The sequence below is a fragment of the Nipponia nippon genome, unplaced genomic scaffold (genome assembly GCF_047370975.1).
Source record: "Nipponia nippon isolate SJK-2023a ecotype South Korea unplaced genomic scaffold, ASM4737097v1 scaffold_4, whole genome shotgun sequence".
Classification (NCBI taxonomy): Eukaryota; Metazoa; Chordata; class Aves; order Pelecaniformes; family Threskiornithidae; genus Nipponia; species Nipponia nippon.
The window spans coordinates 93,176,869-93,201,040 of NW_028262358.1; the positions used below are offsets into that span (position 1 = coordinate 93,176,869).

At 38.3% G+C, this 24,172-nt stretch overlaps 1 protein-coding gene across 40 annotated transcripts in view; it reads right to left on the reverse strand.

Moving 5' to 3' along the window:
- Nucleotides 1-24,172, reverse strand: part of RIMS1 (regulating synaptic membrane exocytosis 1) — a 344,078-nt gene that overhangs the window by 162,328 nt on the left and 157,578 nt on the right. Inside the window, exon 1 of one of the 40 annotated variants that reach the window (XM_087773409.1) lies at nucleotides 5,226-5,722. The exons of 38 other annotated variants lie outside the window; for them this stretch is intronic. In XM_087773409.1, the coding sequence (XP_087629535.1) occupies nucleotides 5,226-5,277 (52 nt within the window). In that variant the 5' untranslated portion in view covers nucleotides 5,278-5,722. Of the gene's footprint in view, nucleotides 1-5,034; nucleotides 5,055-5,225; nucleotides 5,723-24,172 lie in introns of those variants that run through there. One more of the 40 variants, XM_087773410.1, reaches the window with a different exon arrangement.

The window sequence follows — 24,172 nt, forward strand, 5'->3', positions numbered from 1 at the left end:
ATTTAGAGCTTCTTTGAATAAATTTATTATTGTTATTTAATTCCAATTCAGTATTGACACTAAGTTGTTTTAAAACATTTTCATTTGAGTTGCTGTGTTGTGTAATTAACACTATTTTAGCTTTGGCATGATCTCTTGATAATATTTTTGTTCAGTGTATGATGAATTTTGCAAAAATGTATAGCAAGTTATCTCAAAAAAGTCACATGGGCTCATAATTTTGGAGACATGGATACATAGCTGCCCTGGCTGCCCTGTACACTAAAAGTCTGACCAGCTTTTAATAACTTTTCTGCTGTTCTGAAGGAATTCCCAGCACTTCAAGTATGCCATGCTGTTCTCCAGCCTAACACAATTTTTCTTTCCTGTGTTTTTTTTTTTTTTTTGGTTTGGTTTAATTGCCTTTTACGGAGAGGTGGGAGAAGGTATTTTAAAAAGCCCACGTAGACAAAATAGCTTTCAGCTGCTGTGTGTGTTGGTTTTTGTTTGTTTGTTTGTTTGTTTTTTCCCCTGTGGACATTTAAATCAATTGAGTAGGTGTTAATTGCAAAAGAAGGTAATATTTTCATTTTGGTCTCTTTTGGTGTTTTTTCCCTGACAATTCTAAAAAAGATTCAGTTGAATATTTTTTATCTTAGTATTTGTTAAAGACTGATTTACAAACAAATTCTGATTCAAAATCAAAGCTCAAAATAAATTCTCCTCAAACAAGCTGCCAGTAGACAGGAATTTTAACAAGGACAAGCATACCAGAAGAAAATGTAAGGATGTTAAACAGCAGGCCATGCCTTAGAAGTCCCACAGTTACAATGCCCAGTGAGGTATCAGTGCCCTGGCAGCACCTGCTGCCAATAAGGTGACCAAAATGGGCTATACCCAGAGGAGCTTATTTGAACATACATTTTCTCCTACTGTGGGGAAAGAAGAAAGGCATTTCTGCTCAGATATAAAAGGTAATACACGGTGTTTATAAACATGCTGACAGAAACAACAGCAACTGGGAGGAAGGTTTCTCATTATCCACAGGACCACAGGAATGGGAAGGGAGAGAGACAGTGAGCCTTTCTGTTGATTGTCCAACATACACACATAGAGTTAATCATTCAGACCTGCACAAGTCACTTGAGAAACAACAAGATTATATTTCATAATCAAAGTTATTATTTCATTTTCATGAAAACTGGGGGAGATAATTAATCTGAAATATTACGATTAAAAGGAAAGTCTGAAGAGGAAAAAAAAAGCTCTTGGTTGTCCTGAGTTTCAGGACTGTAGAAGGAAATACAGCAGATGAAATACTCTGGATCATGATTAAAGAGAAAAGCACTTCAGCAGTACCATGATGGGGACCTACTCCAGAGCACCAAATTAGGAAGATGAGTCTGGTGAGTTTGGGGTTTTTTGTAAGCATTCATCAGAATCCTCCATTATGCTGCATTTGAAGATAATGAGAGATTTTAAAGGCTTTCATTTCTCCAGTTCAGAGGGGAATAGAGCAGGAAGAATCCTTGGAGCGCTCAGTGGGAGATTACTGACACTAGAAAAGCAACTGGCTAAGGACCTTTGGAGCTTTGCTTCCCACCAGTAGAAAGGAATAGTTAAGAATGTGAAAGTGAATAAACGTTGTGATCTTTGAAAAGGGAAGGAAGCTGAGCAGAAGAAAAACCCAAAACCTTTATATAAAAACAAAACCAAACAAAACCAAAAAAACCCAAACCAAAACCTTAAAACACCCCAACCTTAGAGAAAATAAAGAAGCAGCCACAACAGCAAAAGGAGTCCAGCCATCATGGAAGCATTTGAAGAAATAATACCAACACCAGAAGCACAACCAGCCCAATACAGAGGAAGGAGAAATGCAGTGGAAGACTGATCAGCTAAGCCATAAATGTTTCGTTTTCTAGGTGAACAATCAATGGAAAGTTGCCTATGAGTGAGTAACTTACAGTGACAGAGTACCAGGAAGCACACAAGACAAAATTAGAAACACACAAAATTTAATGCAAACAGCAAAGTATGCAAAAGCAATTGAGATCATTCTGCAAATATTTAGTCCCTAGTACTTAGTATCTTGTACCAAGTACTTGCCATTCTAGAATACTATGGAAAGAGTCTGCTACCATTTGGCTCTATCAGCAAATGATACCAAGGCAGCTAAGTTTTCTTTTAGAAAATAAGTTCTCCTAAAAATAAACTCCAGTAAAACTCATAGCAACAAGGTAACAATGTCTGTTAATAATAAAAATTAGATGTTATGCCAAAGCAGGAAGAGGTCAGACTGTCTAGACTGTATACTATTCACTAGGCTAATTCACTTCATCCTGGAGTACTTATAGACCTGTCTGAAGCTATCTCATTGCCAGGAAGAATTATTTCTTGAGAATTAGTGGAGTACGGATGAAGTTCCACAAAACTGGGCAAGGGCAAACACAGCACATCTTTTTAAAGGAGAGGGGAGGAGAAGAGGGGCTAGAAATTATAGATCAGTCATCTTGGTTTCAATTCCTGAAAAAATGCTACAACAAAACAAATCACCTTCAAGATAGTAAGAAGAGAAGAGATGAGACCTAAAAATCAAAGCGTCAGTAATAAATTAAGCCAATTTCATTGCCTACCACTACAGTACGATAGGTAACAAACAGCAGAGGTCACATATCTTCAGTTGAGCAGGAGTTTTGTTTATGAGCATGCCATGTTAGAGTCACACCAGAAAAAGTGTCTAAATAAAACTAGTATAAGGTGAAAAGGCATTTGGAAACGCATATTCTAAACAGCTAAAATTGGTAACAAAAAATCCCAGTTTTCATTAAGCAGGGTCTGTCACATTTCTCTGGGATATGGTAGTAGTCAATATTACCGTTCTAGATAATAGAACAGAAACATATTAGATTTGTAGGTGACTTGACCCCAAGGAGAAAGGAATGGCCAGTTATAGGAGACCAGGACTGGACTTCAAAGCTATCCTGACAAACCGGAAAAATTAACTGGAAAAAAGAGGACCCAGTTCAGAGTGGAAAAGGAAATGGCTTCACACTCAGACCAGGATAAACAGTGTAGAAACAGGGAAAGGAAGTCAACCAGTTAAGGACTAGCAGTGCACGAGATGATAAGATAGACACGCTCTATCACAGTGGTAACAGGAGCATGCAAGCCTGGCTACTGTCTGAAAAGCATTACCCTTGCATTTGAGGAGTTAGCAGGGTTGGGCAGAGGCCAGGCTCAGATATCCTTCCCTACTACTTGCCACCAAATACCTCCATAGGTCAAATTGGTGGAGAACTTAAGGTTTTGCTGTTGTTTCTTGATTTTGCTTTACTCTGCATCATGTTTTGTCTTCTGGGCACCTTTCCATCTAACCAACACCCTGACATGACATTGACCTTGGTGACAGCTCAGTCTCTCAGGTTCTCTCCTTGCAGCACACAGTTAAATTTTCAGAGTGGAATATTTAGCTTAACTGAAGTGTAGTTATGGGAGACAGATGACTTAAATTCAATGGCCAGAGAGATATAGATGATCTGGTTTAATAGTCCTTTATAACTCTACAGTCTATTCCACAAAGAAGTCAAATGCTCTCAAGAGAGACCAAAACTGGACGACAGAATGTGAGGCTAGTGTGATTTTAAAATATATTTTAGTTCTTCCAATTCCATGCTATTCCAAAGGCTGGAGACGTGCTGCTGTATGCCATTGCCCACAGCACAGCCCTGAATCTCTGCAAAGCAGGGTGTCACAGCTCTGTACTTCTCAATCCCAGCCCTACTTCACCTTCTTCATCTACTTATGCCAAGATGTGCAAGAGGTCTTTGGAAGGCAGCTTACGGCTGTCTACCACAGTGAGTACCCTGAAGAAGAAATAAGTGTTTTACCTTCTTTATGTAGCTATAAATAACTTATTAAGTGTGAGAGAGAGTGCAAGGCTTTAATCTTAACCAAAGGTTTTCTCTAGTCTTATCCTTTAAACTCCATGCAGAGCTAAGGCTGATCGTTGTCTCTTCCCAGCCTTAGCAGCATCTTGTTTTCCTAATATTCCTGCTGCTGTTTCAGTTCCATCTCTGTTCTGATTGCTGCTCAACCCCATATTCTCCAATGCATCTCTCCAGATTCTGCCCTCAGTATACTCTTATTCTCCTCTAAACTCTGCTAAAACAAATGAATTTCACATGTGGATTTCTTAATATATGTTAACTAACACAGATGTAATATTTGAGAGGATAAAACCTCTTTCATGACTTATTCTATCACACAATCTTTAGGATTAATTCTTCTTGTGAAAAATCTACTTTTTAAAAATGACTTTTACAGACAGTGGTACCAACCACTTAGATATAAGATTTTAAAGAAAGATCTTTGCTATTCTCAACACACTGCAAAATCCCCAAGGAACTTGCAATCATCAATCCTTCCTCTCACTTTCCCCTTGATATAGCTGAGGACCTCATTCCAAGTACAGATTCTGCTGTCCGCCCAAGGAGAGGGCTAGTGTCCTTCCCTGATTCAGAAAGTGCAATGCATCAGTATGATGATGCAGAGATAACATACAAAATAACCACAACTGTACATTTATTATAACCCATATATTATTATTATAACCATAACTGTACATTATGCTATAACAAACATATTCTATGTACATGGGTTTGATGTTTTTTTTCCCCCAAATAATATGCAAAAATAAAAGTAACAGAATTGTATCCCATTCTGAACTTGTTAAAGCTACTAACAATAGCACAATTCAGGGGATCAAGGACACATCGATTGTCTTCTGCTAAAGAGAAATAATACACAGGAATGATAAGTTGTTTCCCGAAGTAAATCTTTAAATTCTTTATCCATGACATCTTCATAATGCAAAATAATCATAATGCAATCGGATTATTATTATTGCTTTTCAGAAACACATTTACATTTTGATGTGTGCTTTCAAAATACAGATTTTTGTTTAAAAACTCATGCCACATAGCATCACTAATGTCTAATTATCTTTGACACATGAGCTTTCAAAGTATAAACATAACTGAAACACAGACTTACAAGCAAGATGGTTCCTTATTCCCTGCTTAAGCTGAATATTTGCTACAAATAATACTTTATATTCAGAGGACACAATGTCCTCACTCAAACTGTACTGTTAACGAAATCTGTTTATAGAAAGATATATTTTTTAAAAATATAAAATCTAAAAATATATCTAAAACCTCAGCACTGTATAGCCACTTGTTTACCTGTCCCTGAATGCAACGTATGGAGCAGAAACTGAAGAAACCCAGCAAACATAGCAGCATCAGCAAGAGAATGGTTAAAAAAGCACAACTGGCATCTAGTAGGTTGTTGAATTCCAGACTGCAACTGTAGCAAAACCGTAATGCAAGCAAAAATCCACTTCAGTGTGAAGGAGATGATATAAAAGAAGTCCCTAAGGTCCTTGCGTCCTGATTCTAAGCAAAATTATTCTGCAGCGTCAAACATTCAACACCGGTGACACCAAACAGAGCTACAAGAGCTCTTGTCATCAAAACAAATCTCTGCAGTGTAGTGCAAGCATCGATTACTGCATTAGTTCATACACGCTTGCTGCAATGACAAGGAGTTTCAGTGTCTAGAATGAGTTAATGATTTTAGGAATCCAAAATTAATACTCCTCAGGAAACAAGATGGGAAAAAAAAGCTCCTTCCTCTCCGGATAGAACAGGAAAGAAGTTTCTTAGTGCTTTAAAGCCAACAGTAGACACAAGCTCAGGTACCTAAGTAATCAATACCACTGCTGCAGTTATTATTTATATTCAGCAGTGGTGGGCTGAACAAGTTTTAACGAACTGCATAAATGAAGCAATCATGTAAAGCAAATGTGGCTGTTTTAAGTTATGTAAAACTTCCCAAGCTGTAGATTTACTTCTAGCACACTGAAAACACAATGGCCCTTGAAAAAATTTACCATTTTTTACAAATTAATGGGATGATCTAATACTTTTCTTACATAATAGATGTGTCCATGGAAATGTGATTTTATATAAGAAAATCATATTCTAAATAAAAAAATGGAAATAACATTTTGTATTCCAAATAACATATTCAAGATAAAAGAGAAAAGCAGAACCTGTATACCAGCATATTTGGGAAAGCCAGATGATTAGAGAATCACAGCTAATAAAATTTGCAAAAGAATTCAACCTAATTTAATCATATCCAAACTGTATGACAATAAAACTATTTCTTTGGCAGAGAGAGTCTTCCTCTGTAAAAATATGTTTCTCTGCAGCATACCTAGATACTGTAGGACTTCAGAAATACAAAAAAACTGCCTGTTTAGAAACCAAAATGTGAGAAAAAAAAAAACACGATGAACTAACCTATTTAAATTTCCATTCAAAGAGAAGCTTATAAGGGATAAACTGCAAATAATTAAGCTAATGAGAGCTTACAGTTCTTTCATCTTTAATAATATATAGACCTGTTAGTAATAATGAAAATACACTTTTAATCAAGTTGTTTCACTGTAATTCTGGATCACATGATCAAAACCAAGGTACTGTATGCTGCCTTTCACACACTATCTCACCTGTCAGTCAACAGCAAAAGCCACGGCTGACATCCCAGGTCACTGCTGAGTTTCAGTGTCCCCAATAGCACAGTATTAGCAGAAAGACAACACAACTGTCTGCATATGCTTATTTCACTAACATGTCCTTGTTAGGAGATGATTCTTTAGAGGAGGACAATGTGCAGGCTTCATATACTCCAAAAGACAATGATCATCTGGACATCTACTGACCAGGGAGCATATACCGAGCTTTCTGCTAAAACTGGAGAATATTTCGTGCAAAAGGGACAAAAGACAGACTATGATAAGTGCCCAGCGCTTCCACTGCGCATCTACTCTCCCACTGGCCCTTCCGCACTTCTCCTTGAAGGACCTCCTCCTGTTCTGCTAGGGCTGGCATCAAGGGCTTTGCTTCATTTTCAGAACATATCTCACCAGAATCCTGAATGCTCTCCTCCTCTTGCAGCACATACTAAACAAGGCAGGGGATTTTGCCACAACCCAACTCAACATATGAAAAATATTTACTCCCTACAACCTCAGAAATTTCAGATGAGACTGCACTTGTATAGGGCTTGTTTTCTGATGTTTTTCAAATATTCCTGTCATTCCCACAGCACGCATGTGTTTGTGAAAAAACTAATGAACTGTTCTCCCAAATGTATTTAGAAAGGTTGTTTGTGCCCCACGGTGTGGTTGAAGCTCTCGCTGTCTCCCATTTCCCTAAGTGCCAGATATGCGCAACCTGCTAGTAATTGTTCTAGATCTTAATCCATGTATGATACTCCTGCATTTATAAAACTTTCTAAGATCAGTAGAAAAGAATGAGATTGAAAAACCTCACACAATTGTCAAGTTTTAAGAGGTCAAATTCCAACCACTAAATGTACTATTTGGTTTTATGTCTGGGTGAAAATGCAGCTTTCCTCTAAACCAAAAGTTTTACCACAATTTTTTTGAAAGAAGGAAGCCAGAGAATGGTCCCAAGCTTAATTCAGTAGCACAGAAAGAGCAATTCAAGGAAAACAAGCTATGCTTTAAGTTGGAATTTAATATAGGAAATGAGAGAAACAACAGAAAAGATCCATGTTATGGTCTCCAGACCTCAAAGCCAAGTTACAAAGGAGAAGAGATTCTAATACAATTGCAGGAGTCTTAGGTACAATATTAGGTATTGTATGTGACATTTTGTACCGTAGCCCTGCCTGATCCACTTCAAAAGTTCCTGGCTATTGTGGGAGATTCACAGTGACTGGGCATCAAACATCACACCTCTCTTCAAGGAGGGCAAGAAAAAGGACCTGGGAAACTACAGACTGGGAAGGCTAACCTGAGTCCCTGGGAAGGTTATGGAGCAAATCCTCCTGTAAGGCAGTCCTAAGCACATGAAGGCCAAGAAGGTGACTGGGAACAATCAGCATAGCTTTACCAAAGGCAAATCATCCCTGACCAATATGAATGCTGGATCTGCAGACATGGGCAGATGATGTTAAACATAACTGTAGCAAGGCTTTCAACCAAGTCTCCCACAACATCCTCGTAGCTGAATTGAAGAGATATGGATTGACTGGTAAACTACAAGGTGGGTGGAAAACTGGCATAACCACTGGACTCAAGTGGTGGACAAAGGACTGAAGTTCAACTGGTGAAATGTTAGGTATGTAAAAAAGTATCAGAACAAAGATTTATGGAGAGGAATCAAGGCCTTCCTTTGCTCAGCTAGCAGCACTCCAGACCACAAAATGCTCTCCTGGGATCATAGAAAACTTGGATGTAGCCTTTGGCTTTGCATACAGAATTAAACTCAGTAGAGAAAACATACTTGCTTCTGATAGGCTTAAGCGCAGAGTTTGGCTGACACTGGGCTAATTAAAACACTTCTATTCTCTGTGCACTTGTGCAACATAAGTGCATCTTCTCTTCAGTAAAGTACTGCCCAGGGAAGAGGACTGAGTATTTTTCAGATTCTTTGGCAAAATAGTTACAACTTTGCAAAGACAAGCGTTGACCATTTACCATTTACAAGAGAAAGACTTCTATATATAAATATACAAATACATATATCCACACATACAGAAGTGGTTTGCTTTTCAACAGATTGACATAGCTCGGCCTGTCATTTCTTATAACTACTGAGAAAAATCAGAGGTTAAGAACTGAGATAACTGTGATGAAAAAGACACATAGCTCCTAAAAGGAATGTCTGCCCTCAAATACCCATCAAACTCGTTAGAGCTCATCAATGTTCCTTTCTATTCAGGCATGAGCATATTCTGTTTATATTCTTGGCCAGCTGGCAAAAAACAAAAGCACCAAAGCAGAAATGATGATGATGTAGTCACATCAACAGAGGGACATGCTGGAGCTAATAAGTTTGGCCTTTTATTCAGCTTGAGCTAAATCAATGTCATGCTGTCGTTACTCCACAGCTTTTAGTTAAAACCTCGATCCAAGCCAATCAGTTCAAGGTGGAAGTGAAGTAACTTGGCATCTGTCAGAGAAACACAATGTAAACGCACACACCGGGACCAGGCTATGGTATGCTTTCCACTGGCACCCCAGACAAGTGGCTTTACTACATTGTTCCTGAAGGTCCTTTAGGGGAGTTATGTAGAATCACTCGCCATTTTGCAGCAGACTGGAAGACTGCTGGAAGACAGAAGAGCATTGCTGCATGACCAAATGACAGGAACCCCTTCAAGCACACAGGTAGGCAAGAGCCAGTAAAGAAACACCCTGCTATCTATTGCTCCTGTATCCATCGTTTCCAAGTTCCATTGGCAATTGCTTAGTACCGTGCTGCCACCAATATTCTGTTTCCCCATCCTCCACCCCTGATTGACTTAATTGTTCTTCACTCATCTGAGGAAGATGATAATGACAGTGAAATTGGAAACAGACAAGAAGAATGCTCACACTAGAAAACCTACATTGGGCCTTCAATCCCATAGATGTAGTGGCTGAGATCTTTGCTATCCAACCTTCATGATTCAGTAATTTTGCAACGCGATTATCTTAGTTACTTCATCTGCTAAAAGAGCCAACATCTCCTCAGGTTGATCATTTTGATAATTGGCCTTATCTGAGGAGGATCTACTGACATCAAGACACAGAACATCACTGCTGCACTGTCAGATTTACAGATGACTTCTGGACTTCCTCTGACATCACAGGGTGATGAATTGACCTCTGTATGAAAAGAGATTTTGTGAAGTATTTTTCTTTGTGACAAGGGCAGTACTTAACAAATTAACTTACAGTATCTATAAAAGATCTGCTGGGTAGCCTTTTTTAGAGCCAAAGGTGGTCTCAACCAAACCCTAATTCAAACAATTTCCTCAGCCATTCAATTGCTAACCAATGCCAGATATCTTTCAGTGAAATGGTAACTGATATGCAGACGCTGACTTTTCAATTTACTGACCAATAGTATCAAAATATTCTTTTTTGCTCTCAACTTTAACTATTATTTCTAATTGTTGTGTTAATGTCTCCATAGAGACATATTTCTTCCAACTCTCATGCCCTACAGCATGTGGATGTGGAAGATCCATATTCACTTCCCTGCCTGATGCAGGGTAAGCTGGGATGAAGTGGTGGTATGACAGCACTACCTTTGATAGCCATGCTCAAGTACAGGCTTGAACTCACAGAACTAAACTGCTCAAATCAATTCAATGTTACTACCTGTAGGAAGAGACCACAGCCATCTAACCTGCACCTGAGTTTTCCTGCCAAAAGAGAAGCTAAGCAAAAAGTATCATCTGCAAACCTGGGCAACAGCAAAAATAGGAGATTCGACCTACAGTGACAGTGTCATTACAGCTTCTTATTTAAGTCAGCCACATCACCTTACCAAAATTCCTTAAAACAATTCTTTTTTTCCTTCCAAAACTTCCCCCCCGACTAAAATACAAAAGACAATGCATGTCCTGAACTGATTCATGTACAGGCTGTGGTTGCAAGTTTATACAGCCAAGGGTGACAGACATCTACGTGTCACTAGTTCATTCTATTTCTCTAGTTCAGGACACCTTTGACAACTTAAGTCACATTCCCTATTTTTCTTTTCCCTACCGCCTAAGTCTGCGTAAACATGGTTTAATTTCCAGTTCCTCCTACAAGTCAGATTCCTCCCAGATCCTTTAATTCTAAAAATTTCAGATTTCAACCTAGAAATTAGAGCAGCAGAACCATAATACTGACTGTTTCAAAAGGTCAACTTCTATTAAATAGCATTTTCTATTACTTTAAAAATGTTACATACCATCCAAACATAAAAACTAAAACCACACATGTAAATGCAGGGTTTAACAGTGACCACATTTGTTTAAGCATTGCCAGAAAATTCGTTCCTAATCCTTATAATAATTTTCTAGGTCAAAGTAAGATTAAGTCCACCATAGCACAAATAACTGATGTCTGACAACATGCCTTAAGTTAATATCACTATTTGTTGTCAGAGCTTTTTTTTTTTAAAGGAAAAGGATGCTTATACATTAGAATTTTAAAGGAAACATTTGAAAAGAAGTCAGAATGTAAATGGTACATTTGTTTGTTTTAAAAAAAAAATCTGCTCACTGGCAAAAATTAACATCTTCCCAAGTGTCTCCTTTCAGTGGCTTATAGGAATAGCCAAATAGCCATTCCTTAAGACTTCCTTGGCAGTAAGATTTAAAACTGGGTAACAGGAAGAGATTAATGAACTTTTTGTATAGCTCATTTCAGAGTGACTTGTCTGTGGAAAAGAGCCTGCAGCAGCACAACTGGATTTATTCTTAAGCGTTCAGTTGAATTCCCATTCCCAGGGGGCTGTTTTGCCCTCCCACAGGCAATCTCTGCTTAAAGATGATGACAACTCCACTACTGGCAAATCCGTAAGACCTGCTCCATGGGAGACAACTGAACCTACCTGGGTATGCTGACAAGGTTCACTGTGTTACATAAAAATTGGCAGAAAAAGCAAACACCAGAGAGTTTTGAGAATCTACATCTATTTAAATTCATATTTGTGAGTTGCTTTTGTGAGGTTCACTTTTATCTGTAAATGCAAGTCACTTTTATACTATATTTCAAGTAAAATCTGAGCCTGTGCAGAATACTAAATTACCTGGCATCCCATGTATTTTGATGTAAACTTAAACCAATTTGCTGTGGTAGAGATCCAGAGCACGACAGGCAAGAACTGGCATTATACCTCTGAGTGACCCAGGACTTTGAGGAGTTGGACAAAACTGGCAGTTCGCTAGCCCTCAGCTCATGGCGCTGATTAGTATTCACTGCATGGGCAGAGGTTTTTGCTCATCTCACAATTCAGGTGAGAACTGCATGAATAAACTGCACAGGGGTTAAAGCGAGTCAGCTGGGGAGCGTGGCTTTGCACAGCATGAGCTCCCCACTCTGCAAAGCTATCTGTCACTCCTACCCAAAACTCACAGGAGCCCAGTGCCAGGATTTGCAATTCCCACCTGAGGTGTGGGAGCAGGGCTGAGGCACTCCAAGGACTGTATCCAGCTGCTTCAGAATGGTATTTCTTCTCTTGTGACACCTGCTGATAATCTTTAATGCAGAACAGTCTGACTTTTCAAATACTTTACAAAGGCAAAGAATAAAATAAAAATCTGCAGAATTTTATATTCACACATAGTTCTATTCACTACCTCTAACACCACTCTGGGGTTATGCCCTACAAGTACACGTCATGACACCTGAAGTATTTAAATGCAACGGATGTACTGGAATGCACACGTGCCTTCTAATAGCGCACACACATTCTAATTCATAGAAACATCTACGTATATACTCACAGGCATGAATGCCCTCAAAAAAAATCTCTTCTTACTAATGTTATGAAACTACAATAAAACAAAGAATATGGAAGAATTCACATACATTATTGTATCTTTTCTTTCTGCTCCTGAACCTACTTTACTGCAGCATTCCTGAAGCAGATAACAAACACAGTGTGCTCTCATTAAACAGCTGTTTCTTATGCATTAGATCACAGAAAAAAATAAGGTAGGAAGAAAATGTGCTTTGGGTAAGTAGGAAGAAAACATGCGACTTCACTAAAAGTATCAGCAAGATTTCTTAAGCACAAATATACAGAGTCATCTGTAAATGTATATCTCTAAGCTTCCCCAAATTCTTTAAAATCTGGCTTATGATCCTCAAAGGAGAGGAGCTTTTTCTTGCTATGTTTATTTTTTTCTGAAGATAGGACTCAACTCATGTAATGAATAACTGCTTGCATAGAGCTATACTCGTCAGTGTAATTTCCATATACTTTCCATACACTGTCTCCAACACTGAACCTCCAGGACAATGTAAATCTGCCTACGAAAAAATGCACATGGAGATAAGATCTGAAAAAGGCTTTTAAATTACCAGTTTGAGTAGGAAGGTGTGCCTGCATTTCCAGACTCTCTCTTTGCTAAGAGAGAAATTGTCTTGCATAAACGGAATGTGATAGATAAAAATTAGATTTGACTGCTCCATCTAGCGGCTCATTAAGCACAGCTTTAATGGTTAAGAACATGTGGCCTAATGGGTTAAAAAGAGCCACCTGCGGTGCTTGCTGCTTCTCTGAGCAACACAGCAAAATAAATTCATAGCACCAAGCTCTTTTAATAGCATAACATAAAAATAATCTCCAAAAATGAAATAAAATTTCATGAAAGTTTAAGATAGGTAGGTCCATAAAAGTAGGTAAATATTTTTACATTTTTAATTATTAGCTGATTTATTCTATTTAGTTAATAAACTTTAATAAGAACACCAAAGTTTTAGAAATTGTTCATTTGAATTTACAGTTGAAGTTACATTCATATTTGAGTTTACATTTCCCGTGAAAAGATATCTTACGCTTTCAGTAAAAGAACCAAATTAATAAAAAACCAACCATTAAAACATATACACTGACTCTTATCTATCAGAAGTAAATTTCAAAGCTCAGGTCTGATTCAGAAAGCCACTCCTACTCTGTGAAGGACAACTCCTAAACAAATCTAGAGCACCACTGATTTTTAGAGGGGAAAAAAGAAGTGTGTGCCCTCAAGTCTGCCCAAGGCTGTTCCATAGGAATTCTAAAAAATACCGAGAACTTAGATCCTTTACAAAACTGGTATAATAACATGAGCAAGTTGCTTTAAATAGAAGATTTTTCTAACAATCATTTTGAGAATAACTAATTAGAATGGAAGCTCATATTGCAGAGGAATGAACTACCAAATTGAGGACTAGGTTTCAAAAACTGGAACTTTAAATTCTAGAAATTAATGTATACAATTAAATCATAAAATACATGTGAGTTAAAATCAGATAAACATGTGATGTGCTTCATTTATCCTTGCTACATGTCTGAAAACATTCTGTCTTAAATTACACATATGACTGAGAGGTAGTCAAGGAATATAACCATTTTACTTATTCCTCCACCACACATAGCTCCCACAACTAACACCAAAGTTATATTAAGTTAGGACCCTATGTGCAATCAAAACCTCTATGTAATGAAAGTTAAACATATGCTTAAATTCTTTACAGACCTGCATTTAGAATTGCAAAATAATCCCACGCTAGTTGTGGCCCAAGTGAAGCGTACAATACACATTAAGTTAAACAACCTTTTCAGTCTAATGTTCCAATACCAGCCCAGCTTCCCTTCAAAGGCCATATTTGGATTTGGGAGGTTTAAGAGAGCCACACTGCCCCTGCACATTTCTTAGCTTGCTCAATGGACCAAGTTAGACTCGGTCCAATTTGCATATAAGGTACAGCAAAGCCATGGGTCACAAAGTAAAGAACGCTGATATTTGCTTTTCTAAAACAGAAAAGGTCGTGTTTACATACAGGAAGCAAACATGAAAAGAAAATATTCTAAATAAAATGTATTATTAGAAGTTGCTTCATGGCTAGAAAGAAAGTGTAACAAAATATTTAATACTGAGGGTCTAAAAAATATTGCTGTATGTATGCATTTACTGCATAGAATCACAGCATTTCTGAGACTTACGCTCTCTTACAAGATACCTCTAAGGTTGAAAGTGTTTAACAATTAGAAATTTCTTCATATACTATTTTTGCAGTTAGTCAGGGGAAAGAGCTAAGGGACTCATGCAAGAGAGAGATTTTTAAGAAGCTAAATGTACACATGCAAAGATTGAAAGCATTGGAGCTGCTCAAAAAGTAACTAATTCAACTCTCTCAACATTTAGAGCAGTTGGGTGTCTGCAGAGGGAGGCGGTGAACTTATTAACAGTTAGGCTAGCAGCACGTAGGTCCTAGCTCTCTACTACGTGCACTAGCCAACAAATAATCACTGTTCCCTTACATTTTGAGTATCCTGCTTGCAGACTTTCTATTCTCACAGCAAACTTATGAAGAAAAGACAAAAATAACTATCAAACTAAAAATAAAACTGTAAAACTCTGCCTTGTCCTTATGTGTCTTCGAGCTGAGGGGCAAGCCAAAACAAAACCCCTGTCTGCCTTTGAACCTAAACCTTATGAGAGTCCTCTACTTGGACCAGAAGAGCAATGTGATCAGTTATCAGAACCATTATACTAAGGTCTTAAAAACTGGGGGGAGGGGGGGTGGGCAGTAACTAATGTAAACTGAACAGAGCAGCAAGGTCCCATGCACACAACCATCAAGCTGTCATATCATTTAGTGGTGGCTCCATCAGTCAAAAAAAAAAAAAAACCAAAACCAAAAAGAAATCCAAAAAACCCACCATAAAAAACACTCCAAACTGAAAAAAAAAAAAACAACTCAAAGGCTGAAAAAGGATGAAAGGTCTGGAAATGTCTTCATTGATGATCTGGAGGAGGGGATCGAGTGCACCCTCAGTAAGTTTGCAGATGACACCAAGTTGGGTGGAAGTGTCGATCTGCTGGAGGGTAGGAAGGCCCTACAGAGGGACCTGGACAGGCTGGACCGATGGGCCAGGGCCAACTGTCTGAGATTCAACAAGGCTCAGTGCCAGGTCCTGCACCTGGGTCACAACAACCCCAGGTAGCGCTACAGGTTTGGGGAGTGGCTGGAGAGCTGCCCGGCAGAAAAGGACCTGGGGGTGTTGGTTGACAGCCACCTGAACATGAGCCAGCAGTGTGCTCAGGTGGCCAAGAAGGCCAATGGCATCCTGGCTTGTATCAGGAATAGCAGGACCAGAGAGGTGATAGTGCCCCTGTACTCGGCACTGGTGAGGCCGCACCTCGAGTACTGTGTTCAGTTTTGGGCCCCTCACTACAAGAAGGACATCGAGGTGCTGGAGCGTGTCCAAAGAAGGGCAACGAAGCCAGTGAAGGGTCTGGAGCACAAGTCTTACGAGGAGCGGCTGAGGGAGCTGGGGTTATTTAGTCTGGAGAAGAGGAGGCTGAGGGGAGACCTTATTGCTCTCTACAACTCCCTGAAAGGAGGTTGTAGCGAGGTGGGGGTCGGTCTCTTCTCCCTAGTAATGAGTGATAGGATGAGAGGAAACGGCCTCAAGCTGCGCGAGGGGAGGTTTGGGTTAGATGTTAGGAAAAAATTCTTCACCGAAAGGGTGGTCAAGCATTGGAACAGGCTGCCCAGGGAAGTGGTTGAGTCTCCATCCCTGGCGGTATTTAAAGAATGGATAGATGTGGTGCTTAGGGACATGGTATAGATGGACCTGGCAGTGCTAGGTTAACGGTTGGACTCGATGACCTTAAGGGTCTTTTCTAACCTTAACGATTCTATGATTCTATGATTCTATGAAATCTGGTCTTTTTATATGAAAGAAATAGCTCCACAATGTCTTTATAAGCAGTAGCAGTATACATACATGAATCACTTTGTTATCTGATAGGAAAAGCAAGCAGGTAAACAAAAGGGTAATTTAACTCATTAACAGCAAATTAATAGGTAGTGAGAACAGGAATCTAGGCTCAATTGCATCCCTCGAGGCAGGCAACCCGCAGTTAGCCACAAGAGAATGCAAGCATGCCAGAGGATGCTTGACAGTAATCTGGAATTCTGCTGGATGCCAATAAATGGAAGAAAAAGGTACCTAATAATAATATGTCCTGGCATTAAATAAGCATACTATTTTATTATCATCAACGCAGGTTGTAGTCTCAGTCATGGACTGAAATCTCACCAAGTCAGGCACTGCACAAACACAAAAAGAAACCCCAGACTCCACTGAACTTGCAATTTAAACACAAGGCAAGAAAACACGCAAACGTATAAAAAACAATGACTACATTTATACCAGTGTATTAGACAGTGCCAAGTGGATTGTCTTTCTTGTTCTATCGTTACAGTAACCCCTGGAACAGTTGTGCCCTGGGTCAGTTAGCACTCTCACATTTATTTCTAGACAAGAGATAGGCTAAGAATAAATGCTAACAGACAGCTTCCATATAGCCTTTCTCTCGAGCAATGCAAAAGCTTCATCATATGGAAATGTGCCATGTTTCATTACTTGGCCAAAGATGTCAAAGAATGGCTCTTTAATTTACTAGTACAGTAAATACAGTCAATGAGGCCATATGAGATGTTCACATTTGAAAATAGAACTTTTGTGCTTGGTATCATGGGTGAAATGGAGACAAGAATCAACTTCAGTGATTCCAAAGTGTAGGTGGGGAGTCCCTGATTGTGCAGTTCATATATTGTACAGAAGGAGAAAGAAGGAAGGAAGAAAGTGTTAGAGCAATGCAAAACACATGAGCAAATGGGCAGGAACAGGATGAAACCATGCATATTTAATTGAAGGAAACACAGACATTTCATAATTATTAACCTTCTTTCTGACACAATCAAGTTTTTCCTAGAGGCCATTTATCGGCACACTGATTTTAGAAAGCTCAAATAGGCCAGTCTATCTACTCAAAGTTGTGCTGAAAGAAAGAAACTGCAATGGTTCCTGTGTATTACAGTAATTAAGTGCACTATTATAAGCAAAAAAAGATATCAAAGGTATCAGAGAAATATTATCACAAAATACTAACCAATAATACTTAGTACCATACAGTATAAGCCCTATGTTTGGACTCAATGTGATTTAGGATGATCAGAAATAATACACTGAATCCCTGTAACTAAGAAAAGGAAACAGAATGAACTTTTTCAGAAAATAATAGAATCAGATGCTTGTTTGTTCCTAGTTACCTCTATAATTAATTGAAATTAACTCTGAAATTAATAAACCTGTATGTATTATTCTATAATAAGCCAATAATTCGTTTACCTTTTTCTTTCACAGGCTTTCATTTTTCACCCAAAGGGAGGCAGCTTCCCCATACAGGTGGAAATAAGCAGAAGATTTGGATTTCAGTCCCAAGACCTAAACTCATCCTTCAATATGCTGCACAGACCATCCACAGCTATGCAGCTTTTCCAAACACAGTTTGGTTCCTCCTTCACAGTTCACCTTTTCCTCTAAGCTCTCAGATTAAAAGAATAACAGTATATCCTGAGTAGCAGTTCACATAACTTTCATGGTATACAAAAAATATAGGCATATACAAAATACTCAATAATAGGACAGAGTGGGGGAAAGGATCATCCTCTGGCTATAACGCCATGCCATGTTTCAGGCTAGCAGAATTTTAACTCCAGTTCACTGTATAGCTGCCTTTTGAAAAGTGCTCAGAAGCTAAAATTAGGGCAAGTTTTTCGAAAGCTCTCAGCTCCCTCTTAGACACTTAAAAAGTGCTCCATGACCTGCAGCTCCCACTGCTTACACGAATTAGATCTCCCACATGAATTACTCCCACATGAATTAGATGTGCAGGAGAAGGGTAAGGGACAAAGCACAAACAATAAAATAATTAACATGAAAAATCAAGCAACACAGAAGACAAAGCACGTTAATAGTAACAAAACATAATGCCTTGCCAACTGCCAGAGATGTAAGAAACAACTCAAGATTTAATAGTTTGTGGCATCCTTTTGTTCCACGTCTCTTGATAAGTCAAAATGTACATTTCTTTTTTCCTTTTCAAAAATCAGATTGTTATTACATAAATTTGTACTGGAAATGGCTATCAAATGTCATTACTTAAAGGGTGACAAAAAAGGTTAAGCTACAGTCAGGAGTACTGTGGATTTAGCCCCAGATTTCCCCACCTTGGCCCAGAGCCTGCCACAGGAACAACAGCAGTATTTCTAACATCAAGCAATTTCAGTGCAAGTGATGAAGAAATCAATTTTTATTTCCAGGAATCCTCTATTTCAACTGAGTAAGAAATTCCGGTTACAATTTTCCTTAACTTTGCTTATCCGTGCTCAGAGTTCACACGGTTTCTGGCACCGAGCTTCAGCCTCCCTAGCAGTAACTTAACCCTCCAGGGGAAGAGAGAAGCACTCACTCAATCTCTTTCCCCCTCCAGCTTCTTCTTGCCCATTTAAAGCTAAGTCCTTCCTCCTTGCCCTTTTTTTTTTTTTAAGTTTTTTCCTTTCTTTTTTCTTTCTTTCTTTTCTAGACTATTCAACCCCAATCCATCCCACATTTCCTTACATATGATGTTTTATAGACCTCAGTCAATCTCAATGCTCTTCTACAAACTCCCTCCAGCATGTTCACGACCTTCTTAAGGTAAACTAGAGAAAGGGCTTTATTAGGATTTTAAAGGGGAATTCAGCCACGTATCTTCTGTGACATCCCCATTTATCTGGTTATGTATCTCAGTGAAGTGTTGGATTTCTTGGCAACAGTATGACTTTTCTCACTCATGTTCAGCTTATTTCATTTGCATATGCATGTATGCACTTTACATAATTCCATTACACAAAACAGATTTCTTACTGCCCAACACTAATTTAATAAGCACTTCTTCACAATTCCATAAGCACTGTAAATAATTACAGCTACTCAAAAGCATTGAATATTGACAGATTTGAATAATGTTAGCACTGACCAAAATTCTGAAACTAGAGCCATTTTAGATTATATTTTCATTAAAATCTGAATGAGATGTAGATCTAAATTATTGCACAAGGACTAGAAGATAAATTGGCACTAATTTCTAAGAACTAACAATTTTCCTAGCAAAATTATTTTATTTTACACTAAGTTAAATCTCAGTCACATTTTTAAACAAATTCAGCTCATTTTAAAACTCCATGCCCAACTCTCCACGTGAACAGATGTTAAAATATGCTAGCAGATGTTACAGTACAACTTGACTTGCCTACACTCCAGATTTAAAATACCTCAGTGAAAAAGCTTAGCTAAAAACATTTAAAACCAGCCTCCTCTTCTCTATAGCCTTTTCCTGATGTTTTCTTTCGGTCCATTTATACACCCTGCCGCAAGCGTGTGGTTTCTCTCTTAGCCCACAAGCTACCTTCCTTGCCAACAATGCTACAGCACTTGGAAGAAATCACTGGGGCAGGGATTTAATTTATGCTCTCCTTCCCCTGGGAGCACCCCCAAGCACGAGCGCCCAAAGCAGCACTCGAAACACCAGAGGAGGACAGAGGAAGGGGTCGGATCCTCTCCTCCTGGAGCAGAGCCAGCACCAACCCATTCATCTGCAAACCATAGCATCCCTTTCTCCTTCTGACCTCCAGGTCCTCTCCTCCTGGTCACAAGCTCCCTGCCTCACACCTGCGCATACACCAAGATCCCAGCAAGATCCCTGCCCACAACACTTTCTAGCCAGAAGGGTAATGTCATAGGAATTAAATGAAATTGGGTTGCTCTGTTCCTCCCAGTACCGTAAGAAAGGCATCGTGAATGAAACAATCACATCTTCACTGAAAGTAACTGGAACATAATCTCAAGAGGTTTTTTTCAAACAAGACTCCAACTCTATCACGCTCTCCTCACTCCCAATTAAATCCACTAGAAAGTACACAAAGTGAGTTTTACTTAGCTTTTTACCATTTTGCTGCCTATATGCGAGTATTAGGCATATTTTCAAGCCTAAACGGTGTGAACAAAATATACATTTAGGCAAATACGAACAATGAGTATGCAAAATGTAAAACCATTAGCATATCTATTTACATAAAAGTACATGAGCAGCTTTCAGTACTTCCTCTCATTGTTCCAATTTCCAACACTATTTTATCTTCCAGTTCCAAAGACTGCATGACAAAAGTCTAGAATACCTCTTGTATCTATCACGGGATAAAAGAAGTTACGTACAACCTTGTCTGGACACAGATCTACTAGTTCTACACAAATTCTTAGTTTTAAACTTTAAAGAAAATATTTTTTCTCAAACTTACTCCAAATCTAATTTGCATTCTTCATTGGATGGCAGTAGATAGAAGCTGTTCTCAGTTTTAAAATGAGGTCTGGATTTCATTTGTAATAGTCTGGTTTATGTTATTCTAGCAAGTCTTTGAAGTGAGTATGAATGCAATTTATGCCTTCTAAGAGGACTCCTTTGGCCTTGCCAGGCCAGTGTTGTCACTGGAAATTCAGTCCACCTAATGTTCAACTATTACGGATTTCAGAATAAGGAGTCCTACAGCCTGTATTAACGATAGGATGAAAACGATTATCAGCAATCAGTAATAGTGTTCTGTAAACAGTGCAGATTCTTTTTAAAAATAAATTTGAGATGACCTTTTTGGACACTGCTAAGCAGTTCTTTCTCTAGATTTACTCCAACATGGAAACAACTCAACATAAATCTTTGGGTCGTCTGACAAAGAGGCAAAATCCCAGTGGACTGCAAAAGACTTTTTTTTTTTTTTTTGAAAGAAAGTATCTCCAGTGCTTGTGAATTATTTTTCTTAATAATTTTGAAGGAATACATATTAAGTGGTTACAGTAAATAGCAGGGGATATACTAGCTAAATTACCTTCCTTTGTATTTAAGAATATCACTTTTAGAAGGTTTTTTGTGCTCAGAAGACAGGGTAATGCAATCCTAAACAGTGTTTCTAGGAAATGCAAATGTTAAAAAGTAACTTTTGCACAGTATCTACTTTATATGTCATTTTTGGCTATTCATTTTCAATACAGTCTTATCCACTCTACTCATACCTTACATTGCTATGGGGCATCATTTTCTTTTAAACATCTCTGTAAGCAGTTTTCCGTAGAAAACTTCTATTTTAGTTGTTCAATATAGAACTGAAAATAGTACACCTTTATTACTCAGTTGCGATTGCTTTATATTGGCACTCACCAAATGTGAACATTCATTTTAAGATCTTGTTTTTTCTTGGTAAGGCTGTTCAAAGTTAAAAAAATTATTTGCAATAATTCTATCTTTCTAGCTCCATTTCTATTACTTTGGCACCAGATTTCTGACTGAGCTGATATTTAGATAAGAAAGGATGGATTCCAGACCCTCCTGGGCTTATAAACTAAAGTGCTACAACTAGGGACCTGTGCAGTGTCTCTCCCAAATTACAAGCAAAGCACTGAAGGAATGGTGGGTGAAATTCTGTTTGTAACAATGCTGCTAAATTGCAAAGAATAGGATTCTGACCTTGGTTACAATAGGGACATTTTTTAATTATTTGTATCCATTTTTATAACACTACACCCTTTTACCGTGGCATTTCTTCTTTTAAAACATTGAAGGATTTCTAAAAGGTTTTCTTAGGTAATAAAATTTCCTGCCTTTCCATCTATTCTTACAAAACACTGCAGATTTTTTCAACTACTGATGAAAATTTAATTCTAAAAATAATTGGATATTTTATTACCAAAAATGCTTCTGCTTTCTCATTTGTATTCACATTTCCTAGCTCTTTTTCTGTACTATAACCCCAGCTTCAAAGACTTTCCACTTCTTTTCCAATGACAAGGATTGTAAAAGTCATATCAAGATTAGGCAAAAAAACCATTAACAGCTACATCTCACAGCTATTAAATTAATAAATATATTTCTGTAATTAATGCATTGCATAACCCCCCCCCATATATATACATATATATACATATATATGTGTGTGTATATATATTCTGATTAATAACACAGTGCTAGCTTATTGACAAGTAGAGATAAGGTCTCAAGGAATGCTCAACGATGTTAATCAAGTATTGAGCTGGCAGTGGTCAGACAGGTCCCCACCATATTCCTGTTTATAATTTTTATTCAAATACAGTGAGGTAGCACTGTGATATGATACAGACCAAGGCCTCCACTGTCTAAAGGGAGAACCTAAATATCTGTCTCAGATGTAACCGAGAACTTGATTCAGCTATCGAGAACATAAGCATTTAGCGACATTTGAAATCCTATGGGATTCATTGGGATGAAGGAAAAAAGTCCAGCCCTTAATGGTTTAACAATACAATGGGAAATTGGTCAAAAGCTGAGATCAGTGTCATGAGCCTGAAAGCAACCATCGAAAGGTTTGACTTACAAGAACCATTACAGAGCAAACTATACCAACATATTGATATTAGTATCAATGACTTTCAGCCTGGACTTGACTTTCACGTCAGTGACCTTCCAGTTTATAATGATACACCTCACTGATTATGGGAAATCCTTTCTACTTCATAAGCAACCTCAAACTGATGCACATAAATGAAAGCAAATAACAAAGATGGAAAGGAAATGCTATATTACAGACCACTACTACCAACAGAGGAAGTCAGGGAAAAGTACACAGATCCAAATGTCAGCATAGAACATTGCCACAAAACAAGGGAGAGAGAGGCGTTCTCTTAGAAAGACAGAATAGTTGAGACCAGAAGGGACCTCTGTAGGTCCCTAGTTCAAACTCCCTTGCTCAAAAGCAGGGTCAGCTAGAGCAGATTGCTCAGGGCCTTCTCCATTTGGGTTTTTAGCATCTCCAAAGATGGAGACTGTACAACCTCTCTATGTAATATGCTCCAGTATTTGACAACTCCCACAGTCAAAAAAGTGAGGGTTTTTTATGTCTAAGTGGAATCTGGATTAAGATTTTAGGGGCATGATCATCATCCCTCCTTAAAAATCATCAGAAAAGCAAGCTTCCATATTTTGAATGGAAAAGTTCGTGCTTAGAAAGTTAAAACAAGCAGCTACCGAGATGGGATAGGAGAGAAATGTTGTCCCTTTTTATACATATACCTGGAGCTTTAGGGGATGTGAGGAGACTACAACATCAGATAAAGACAGACAGACAGGTTAGCATATATGAATCAAAGACATGTCAGGAAACAGTGCCAGGAACTAAAAGGCAATGCAGACAAGCTGTTGGCATTTTGAGTATGAACACCAACAGAAAACTTTCAAGTTACAAACACAGATAATTAAACTAGAGCTAAAAAGCTACTTCCAAAGACACAAAAAGCCTTCAGCTCACTGTAGGGTCACTTCAAGACAAAGTAGGGTTACAAGACAGTTGGTAGGTTCTACCACAGTCTTCTCTGATGATGCTTATTTTATCTGTCCACCATTCATGAATTCGATTAACTTCTTCAGCTAGAAGAAAGACTTTGTTTAAAGGCACACAGTGTACTACACTTTTTCCTTACTGCTGAGTGTTACCATCAACAAATGAAGGCAAACTGAAATAACAGATTTTAAACACACTTGTAAGCTTGGGAGCAAATTCATCTAGACAAGAAGTTAGGCAATTCTCATTTCTTTCCTATATAACACTCGCCTTGCTCCATATCCTGACCTTGTTAACAATGAACTCTGACAGATCCTTGAGATTTTATTAAATGTACTAAAATTTTGCATATCTTAAGACTGG